We start from the raw sequence: 8,725 nt of genomic DNA on the forward strand, positions 1-8,725 counted from the left end.
ACATCACACTCAGGCTTTTGGGTTTTCACCCTGCTCAAGGAAAATGTGTCACTTCTTGCAGTTTTTGCTTCAGGATGTGCCGTCTGGCCCAGCTGCCTGCTGGAACAGGGCGGTGCTGTGGATAGCAACTCCTCTGCCTGTAGGGAACAAGGGCCACGATGTCCCCCAGACCTATCAGACTTCCTGCTTCATATGGCCTGTTCACAGCCCCTTCTCAATAAGCCTAGGGCCCCGCATCCCACAGTTTTCCCTGAAAAGGAGGTCCCACTGCAGAGCAAGGACCCAGGCCCTGCTCATTCAGGGGTCCTTCAAACTCCATTGCCAATACCAAAGAAAGGCTTAAAGGGCCTTGAGAAGCTGGTAACATCAGTTTTATTGGGTTGGGGCAGCAACCATAGCCTGGCTGGGGGCAGTGCCAGCCCTCACAGGTTGTTGAGTTCCAGCAGGGTCTGGTCCAAGGTCTGGTGAATCTCGACGTTCTCCTCCTTGGCACTGGCCAAGGTCTCTGTGAGGGGAAGCAGCAGGTGAGGTGGGAGGGAGACACGAGGGGGAGATGTGGGGAGGCAGGGGCAGGGAAGGTGACATATAGACATGGAGTGGGTCAGGAGACACAGAAAGACACATACATTTAGGGACCCCAAGGCCCCATGGCAGGGGCAAATGGATGGATTGACCATGATGAGGGGAACAGGATGGACGTGGATGCCTCAAGGCCTTGTGGTCATGGAGGTGGGGGTGGGGAGGCCTGAGTCATCAACTGCTTTATCCTCTTCTTTAGAAGATTTAAGAAAGTTGGAGACAGAAGGTAAGACAAAGACTGAGCCAGGAAATGGAGGGCAGACAGACTTGAGGTAGAAAACAGACCTGCTGATGCAGTGAAAGCCCCATGTTGCTGACATCCAACATGTTTCCAAGCTCCATTCCAGCCCTTTTGCCACCTTCTTGCCCCTGCCCTGCACCTCACCATCCCATTTCCTTTCCAGTCACTCTATTTGATCCTGGAACCCCAGCTAAGTACTCTGAGGTCAGTGATTGGCACCAGAGGGGGTCATGGTGTTTGACAGGGTCACATGTGCCCACATGCAGCAGTGAGTCAGAGAGTGACAGCCTGGGAGTGCCCGTGCAGAGGGGTTTCAGAGTGGGCCATATTGTTTGGTGGGTGGGCTCAGCGCAGTGGGTGGGGTGTCTGTAAGAGCCAGGGTCTCAGGAGTGAACCAGTGCTCTGTGGTGGTGATAGAGGTGCTCTCTGGAGGGCAGGAAAACAGCATGGAGACCAAGTTCAGAGTTTATTGAGCAGCGAAGGGGGGTGGAGGCGGATAGGTAAAGGATTAAGCCAGTGCCAGAGTGGGTGGTGGACATGATGGAGGTTCTCCCTAGGCTGCTCCCAGCCTGGCTGTGCAATGTTGGCAATTTCTGCTCCTCCTGCCTGCTCCCTTCCCCATAGAGAGAATGGAAAGGAGAGGAGAGAAGAGGGCTGAGGTGGTCACACTGGCATGGGGCTCAGAGGGAGGTGATGTCATTGAGTGCGTTGTCCAGCTCCTCGCTAATGGCCTTGTACTTCATCTTCTGGGCATAGACTTCGTCTGGGGGGGTCCAGGGAGGGGACAAGGTGGGAGTGTGGGAGAGGGAGTGGAGGGAAAGAGGAAAGGAAGGAGAGAAGGCAATGGAAAGAAAAACAGAATCAGAGGTGCACAAAGACAGAGTGAGAGCGGCAGGCCAGGGAACAGGCTGGACGGCTGTCAGGAACTCCTTCTCCCCCTTTCTACCCCATCTCTTTTCTTTCCTTCTCTGTACCCTACATTGGCTTTACCCGCAGGAGCTCCTGCCTCCCTAGGGAGCTGTGGGCACAGTGCTCCGGACAAGCAGGAGAGCTTGCTTAGCAGGGAGAGGGAGCGTGCTGGAGCCAGAAAGGGCAAACCTCCTAAAGCTGGAGGTAAAATTGGAGCTTGCCTGAGAAGGCCGGAAGCGAGAGAAGTGGGAAAGTGTAAGGGTTATCACAGAATAAAAGGGAAAGGCAACTTTAGCCATAACACCATCAACAATAGAAATAGTCACAGACTCACAAATATCTGATGTTTGTTTTTGTCCAATCTAGCTTAAAATTGTATTTTCTATTAGTGTTGACATGCAGACCTAAATGTTCAATCAAAAGCTCTCTAGTTAATAAGGCAGTCTCTGTGCTAGAACTCTACTGTGTTACACTCAGGGACAGAATCGTCTATATGGGAGCTACTCAGAGTGTGGCCTGGGGACCAGCAGCATTGGCAGCACCAGAGAGCTGGCTAGAAATGCAAATCCTCCAGCCGAAAGTCAGCAATCACTTTGGGGCAGAGCCTAGGAATCTGTTTTTAAAACTCTCCCAGTGATTCTCATGCATGCTGAAATTTGAGAAGCACTGGAGTTGTTGCCCTGTGGACAGCTACAATTACTTGAATTGTAGACATGGCCCACAGAATTGGGGAGTTGGTAGAGTCCTAGGCTGGGTGGTTCAACCCTAGTTTATTGGTGGCAAATAAAATGGGATGAGAAGGTAAGAAACAGACTGATAATCATGGCAGGTGTGGACCTACTTATAAAGGCTCATGGATATGAGAGAGTATTCCTTTTACCTTCCAAGTCATCGATGGTTTTCTCCAACTTTGCCACAGACCTTTCGGCAAACTCTGCTCGGGTCTCAGCCTGGGGGGTAAAGGCAGGATGGGAGAAATGGGAAAGAATTAGGCCCTCCCACAGACCACTGCCCAAGTCAAGCTTCTTGCCCATCCCTTTCCTCAAGTGTCGTACCACAGGCAGTCTCTGACAAGGATAAGGGGGGCTTGAGGAGACACTGGGAACTGGAAGAGGACTCTCACCTCTTTCAGCTTCTCCTCCAGCAGTTTGATCTCCTCTTCATATTTATCTTCTTTGGTGGAATACTTTTGGGGACATACACACACCATCAGTACAGCACCACCACAAATCCTTCATTTCTCCATTGCACCCCATAGGCTCCTGGCCATCTTGCCTCCATTGAACACCAGCCCCTCCCTGCCTTGGGCCCCTCACCTCCCTCCCCTGTGGGACCCCATCCTCACTGCCCCTCTGCTCCCCTCTACCTTGTCCGCCTGGGCCTCCAGGGATTTCAAGTTGTTGGTAACAATTTTCAGCTCCTCCTCTAGGTCCCCACATTTACTGCAGGGGGTGTGTGGCAGGGGGAGCGGGGTGTGAGGGCACAGTGAAGCCAGACAGTGGAGATGGCACAGTGGGGGACGGGTAGAGGAGAGAAGAGAAGAGCAAAGTTGTGAGAGTGACAGCAGGCAGGGCTCAGAAGCCCCAGGCCCTTCCCAATCCCCAGCAGCTGGGAGAGAGCAGCCTGTGGTGCTGAGATGGAGGGAAGGTGAGCTGAGAGAAGGTGCCATTGCCCAGAAAGGTTCAGAGGGGTTGCTACCTCCTCCTCTGAGGCCATCAGGGACTTGAGGGCCTGGTCCATGGTTCGAAGTTCCTCCTCCAGCTGTCTGGCTCGGCTGGGGGCGGCGGGCAGGGGTCAGAGAACAGGGGCTGTCCCTATGGCCCCAAGCCTAGGACACTGCCTCCCCACTATATGGACGGCCCCAGTGCCAAGGGGCTCACATGCCACCCCCCGGGGAATCTTTACCTCTCGGCCACCTCAGCTCTCTCTTCTGAGCGCTCCAGCTCTCCTTCCAGGATCACCAGCTTCCTGGCCACCTGTGGGGAGTGAAAAAGAGAGGGTAAATCAGCAGAGAAGGACTGGGTATGCTGTGGGCTGGGCAATGAGCAGGCAGAGGGGCGAGGCTGTCACCTCCTCGTATTTGCGGTCTGAATCCTCAGCGATGTGCTTGGCCTCTTTCAGCTGCATCTCCTGCAGCTCCATCTTCTCCTCGTCCTTCATGGCCCGGTTTTCGATGACCTTCATTCCTCTGGGAGGCACGAGAGGGTGAGTGTGGGGTCAGGACCAGCAGAGACAGGGTCCCTCCTCCCTCCCAGACTGTCCTCCCCCAGGGGCCCCTGATCACCTCTCGCTCTCATCAGCTGCCTTCTCAGCCTCCTCCAGCTTCTGCAGGGCTGTAGCCAGGCGCTCCTGGGCGCGGTCCAGCTCCTCTTCTACCAGCTGAATGCGGCGGTTCAGGGAGGCCACATCTGCCTCAGCCTGTGGGTCAGAGATCAGGGGTCAAAAAGGGCTTGTCTGCCTTGGATGAGGATCAGAGAGGCTCTAGAGGATGTCAAGATTTTTCTCAGAAAGAACTGAGACTTCCTGGTTTCTATACATTCTCTGTAATTTTTCCTCAACCAATCATCTTCTGCCCAGACTGTGCTCCAGTAAAAAATGTGCATTCAGGCTGGGCACAGTGGCTCATGCCTGTAATCCCAGCACTTTGGGAGGCCGAGGCAAGTGGATCACCTGAGGTCAGGAGTTTGACCTGTCTCTACTAAAAATACAAAATTAGCCGGGAATGGTGGCGTGCACCTGTAATCCCAGCTACTTGGGAGGCTGAGGCACAAGAATCACTTGAACCTAGGAGGCGGAGGTTGCAGTGACATGAGATCATGCCATTGCACTCCAGCCTGGGCAAAAAGAACAAAACTCCGTTTAAAAAAACAAACAAACAAACAAAAAAATACATGTATTTCTAGCTTGACAAGCTCTGCTCCCCAGCAGCAGGGCCTCTCCTGCACCGTGCACGGTTAGTCTCCCAAAGGTCACCTGCACACAAGTCCTCCTGTTCCCCGTGAGAGCACTCCAAGTGCTGGGGCCAGGTCTGATGCAGCTCTGATTCCTTCACAGCAAAGCCTGGTCCAGGTACGGGGATGGGGAAGAACCAGGCCAACCAGACTTCACTGCTGCTAAGACCAGCCCATCACAGAATCAAGCTCAGTGATGCCGGGCACCGTGGTGCACACCTGCAATCCCAGCTACTCAGGAGGCTAAGGTGGGAGTTCACCTTGACCCTAGGAGGACAGGCTGGGCAATATAGCGAGATCCCATCTCAAAAAAAAAAAAAAGAAAAAGACCAAGCTCAGTGATATCACCTGTCATCAGCTGCAAGGCAGACTCCCAGCAAGAAGCCCAAGAGGCAGGCCTATGAAAGACAACCATGGTTGTAGCAAGGGTCTCCCTGCCAAGGCCAGCAGAGAGCTGGGGGCAATGCAGGCGCAGTGTGAGGGATGTCTACTCAGTCCCTGAGCTTGCAATAGGAGGCAAAACCATGGGGGTTTTGGAAAAGATCCATAAAAACTGGTCAAATACCAACATAAAGGGCACAGCAAGATGAGCGCCAATAAAGGAAAATGAGAGAAGCAGTGCGGTGTGGTGTTAAGAGCATCAGCTCTGAGTCAGGCTTGTCTTTGAGCCATGGCTCAGCCACTCAACACTCGTGTAAACTTGGGCAACTTATTTAGCCTCTCTAAGCCTCAGTTTCCTCTTTCACAAGTTGGAGTTAACAATAACACTTCCTCCTTCTTAAGGCTCTTCTGAGATAACGCAGTGCTTTTAATACTCAGTTAACCAACAGAACCCTCGGTGAGGCTCATAAAACGAAACAGGTTCTCTTACTCCATGCTAGATCCACTGAATTGAGATGTGTAGGGTGGTGACTTGGGAATCTTCTCTGTTTTTTAAAGCCCCTGACTGATTCTGATGATAAGCAAAGTTTGGGAAATTGTAAAATAACATGCAGAAAGCACTGAGCACACTGCCTGCACAGGGTCCGCACTCCATACATATTAGGTTATCCTCTTTCTTTTTTATATTTTTATTTTTTGAGATGGTTTTGCTTTGTCATTCAGGCTGGAGTGCAGTGACACAATCTAAGATCACTGCAACCTCTGCCTCCCAGGTTCAAGTGATTCTTCTGCTTCAGACTCCTAAGTAGCTGGGACTACAGATGCCCACCACCACACCCAGCTAATTTTTGTATTTTTAGTAGAGATGGGGTTTCACCACATTGGCCAGGCTGGTCTCAAACTCCCGACCTTGTGATCTGCCTGCCTTGGCCTCCCAAAGTGCTGGGATTGCAGGCATGAGCCACTGCACCCGGCCAGGTTATCCTCTTTCTTCATCAAAAACAAGGACACAGAGACTCTGAGATTTCAGAGTGGAAAGGAGAGAGGACCTGTGTAGAGGAAGGAAGTAGAGGAAGGAGCTGGGGGCAGCAACTGTGACAGAGAGCATAGGAAGCAGATCCTTGAGAGGACTATAGGGTAGGAGAAATAGCACCATATATAGAGAGTAGATGGCAGCTTATCCTCCAGGTGCCGAAGGCACCTGGAGCTTGGCCACCTGGAGTGACAAGGGCCCATCATGGGCACAGGGCCGGATGACTCAGTGTGGAAGGATTCTGGGGACAGCATTGGGGGTTGGGAAGAATCACTCTCGGGGACATTGGAGGACTACCCTAGAGAGCAGTGAAACTATAAAAGAAAAACTCTTCATGATGGTGGGGTGACAACTCTGAAAAGTTTGGGAAGTCCTGGGGTCCTCATCATGGGACTGATAACGTGCCATTTCTTGTTCCTCAAACTCTTCTCAGTTATGGGCGTTCCTCTTTAACCACAGGACAGACACTACTGTCCCCATTAGACAAATGGGAAGCAAGAGAAACTGAGGCACCCTGTTGAGTGCTGTGTTCAAGGTCACACAATAAGCTTGGGCAGTCTTTCCTATCTGCTCCTGGCGCTGCTGCTCTGCCTCCCCAGTTCTGTCCCTGTCCCCCCGCCCTGCCTCCAGCCCCCATCAGCTCCTTTGGTTTCTAGTCCTGCCTCCAGCTGCACTGGGCCTTGGTTATTTATAGAGTGTCAGATGCCCAGGGTCGTCTGTGCTAGCAGCTGCAGGTCAGCTCCCTCCCAAGTGCCAGGACTAGTGGAGAACCAAAACTGGAGGCTGGAGGTCACAGAAGCCCAACCGTGGGGGGCTGGGAACATGAGCAGTTGACACAAACAGCAATGTCATCTCTGATGTTCAGACCACGATTTATGCTAATCCAACCACAGGTTTATCTTAAAACAATCCTGGGTGGAAGGCAGATGGGGAAACTGAGGCAGAGAATGGGGAAAGTGCCATGTCCAAAATCATATGGCCTTTCTCCTATCTTAAGGTGGGGGTTGGGAATGGCAGGAAGTGAAGTCTAGTTGGGATTGTGGGGTGGACAGAGAAATCTCAGGGTAAACAGGACCTGCCAAGGTAGCTGTTTTGGCATTTGCGGCCCTGTCCCTCTGCCCTGTGGCCTGGCGTGGTCTCCAGGTTGACAGCTTAATGAGGATAAATGAGGAGCCTCAGAACATGAGCTGGGGCCTCAGGGCACAGCCGGCCTGCTGAAGCCAGAGGTCAAGGCCAGGGAATTTCTAATGGCCCCTTAGGGTTGTAACTCAAGTGGGGCCTCATTTTTGGATCCCTCTCCCTCCTCCTGCCTGCTAGTACCTCATACCCACACCCCCGACCCCCAAACTGCTGCAGTCTCCTCTCCAATTTCAGCTGGAGGATTAACTGAGGTAGATGGCAAATTCTTATGCCTTCCACCCCCACAATGACTCACTGCTTGATCACTGTACATTCTAAAAGCTGGAACCAAACAGAATTACAGGACTAAGTCCTCTGGGGGAAGTGGTAGGTGATTTTGATTTATCCACTGTCTTGGATTATTTGTGTAAGCTTACCCTAGCCCTGGTTACTGAGATAAAATCATTTCTGTCCTGGTGCTGGGGATAGCTAAGTCCCCTTATCCCCTTATTCCCATGCCCAGGGGGCCCCTCCCCAGTGCCCTAACTCCTCCCATTGTCCCCCAAGTCCACACTCACATCGGTGGCCTTCTTCTCCGCCTGCTCCAGTTTCTCCTGGGCCTCCTTCACGGATTCAGAATACTTTTCCACTTCATCCTCTGTCCCCTTCAGCTTCTTCTGGAGGGCCTGCTGCTCCTCCTCCAGCTGGGACAGAGGGGTCTCAGTCAGCCAGGCCTGGGAGGGGGCCCAGCCAGGCCTGGGAGGGGGCCCAGGCCCAGAATGGAGATGGGGTGTGTAGGGGAACTACCAAGAGAGATTTGGAGGCTACTGGGATGGAAGAGGAATAACAGAGGGGGGCAGTCCAGTCAAGGGTACTGGTGGGACCTGGTGGGGGTACGGAGAAAACTTCCACACCCAAGGAGCAGGACCAACATGCTCTGCAAGGGCAGGAGTGGGAACCAGGGGCCTGGGGCTCCCCCAGACTATGGTAGGGGAGATAAGGGGCTCTGATGAAGGCCCTGAGGGTATTGCGAAGGCCTGGCCCCCACACTGGGTGGAGAGAGCCCTGGCAGGCAGGCCTGAGGCTGGGGGACCCATGGCAGCGACCCACCCCTGCCTTCGGCAGGGGCGGGGAAAGCAGGCTGCACGGGGCCTGGCGCCCACCTGCTTGCAACGATCCTCAGCTTGCTTCTTGTCGGCTTCGGCCTGCTCGGCGCGGTCGATGGCATTCTCCTTGTCCAGCTTCAGCATCTGCATCTTCTTCTTGATGGCGTCCATGGCTGTGGTGGGGGGTGGGCCGGCCGGCGGGCAGTGAGGACTGGACCGACTGGGCTGGCTGAGCCGACTGGCTGCACGGGTGGCAGGCAAGGAGGACCGAGCAGGACTGGGACGTCCCGGCCGCGCGGGCGCCTAAAAGGCGGGGAGGGACCGGGCGGAGCCGGCGATCAGGACCCTCCCCCATCTCGGCCCAAACCTTGTAGGGGCAGAAGCAAGGCCTGGCCGGGGGGCGCGG

General features: G+C 53.8%; 1 protein-coding gene and 1 long non-coding RNA gene across 7 annotated transcripts; one reads left to right on the forward strand and one right to left on the reverse strand.

Annotated features, from left to right (window-relative positions):
• Positions 1 to 345: 345 nt before the first annotated feature.
• Positions 346 to 2,754, forward strand: LOC116524665. The gene is made up of 3 exons (XR_004257433.1): positions 346 to 507; positions 1,279 to 1,284; positions 2,618 to 2,754. It is a non-coding gene; the product is annotated as an uncharacterized LOC116524665 (long non-coding RNA).
• On the reverse strand, positions 354 to 8,725 carry TPM2 (tropomyosin 2). Of its 6 annotated transcripts, none has more exons than XR_004257431.1 (9): positions 8,377 to 8,619; positions 7,792 to 7,917; positions 4,014 to 4,147; positions 3,800 to 3,917; positions 3,635 to 3,705; positions 3,096 to 3,503; positions 2,853 to 2,915; positions 2,610 to 2,679; positions 354 to 505 (listed from the first exon to the last, which is right to left on the reverse strand). XR_004257431.1 is itself a non-coding variant. In XM_032240023.1 (9 exons), exons 1-9 carry the CDS (start codon positions 8,488 to 8,490, stop codon positions 423 to 425), a joined length of 855 nt encoding a protein of 284 aa, XP_032095914.1. In that variant the 5' UTR covers positions 8,491 to 8,724; the 3' UTR covers positions 354 to 422. The 6 variants fall into 6 exon arrangements, 4 of the variants coding, with proteins under 4 accessions (XP_032095914.1, XP_032095911.1, XP_032095912.1 ...); XM_032240023.1 differs by having other exon boundaries at positions 3,428 to 3,503; positions 8,377 to 8,724; XM_032240020.1 differs by having other exon boundaries at positions 3,096 to 3,171.

The sequence above is a fragment of the Sapajus apella genome, unplaced genomic scaffold (genome assembly GCF_009761245.1).
Source record: "Sapajus apella isolate SASKATOON/1434 unplaced genomic scaffold, GSC_monkey_1.0 scaffold46, whole genome shotgun sequence".
Taxonomy (NCBI): domain Eukaryota; kingdom Metazoa; phylum Chordata; class Mammalia; order Primates; family Cebidae; genus Sapajus; species Sapajus apella.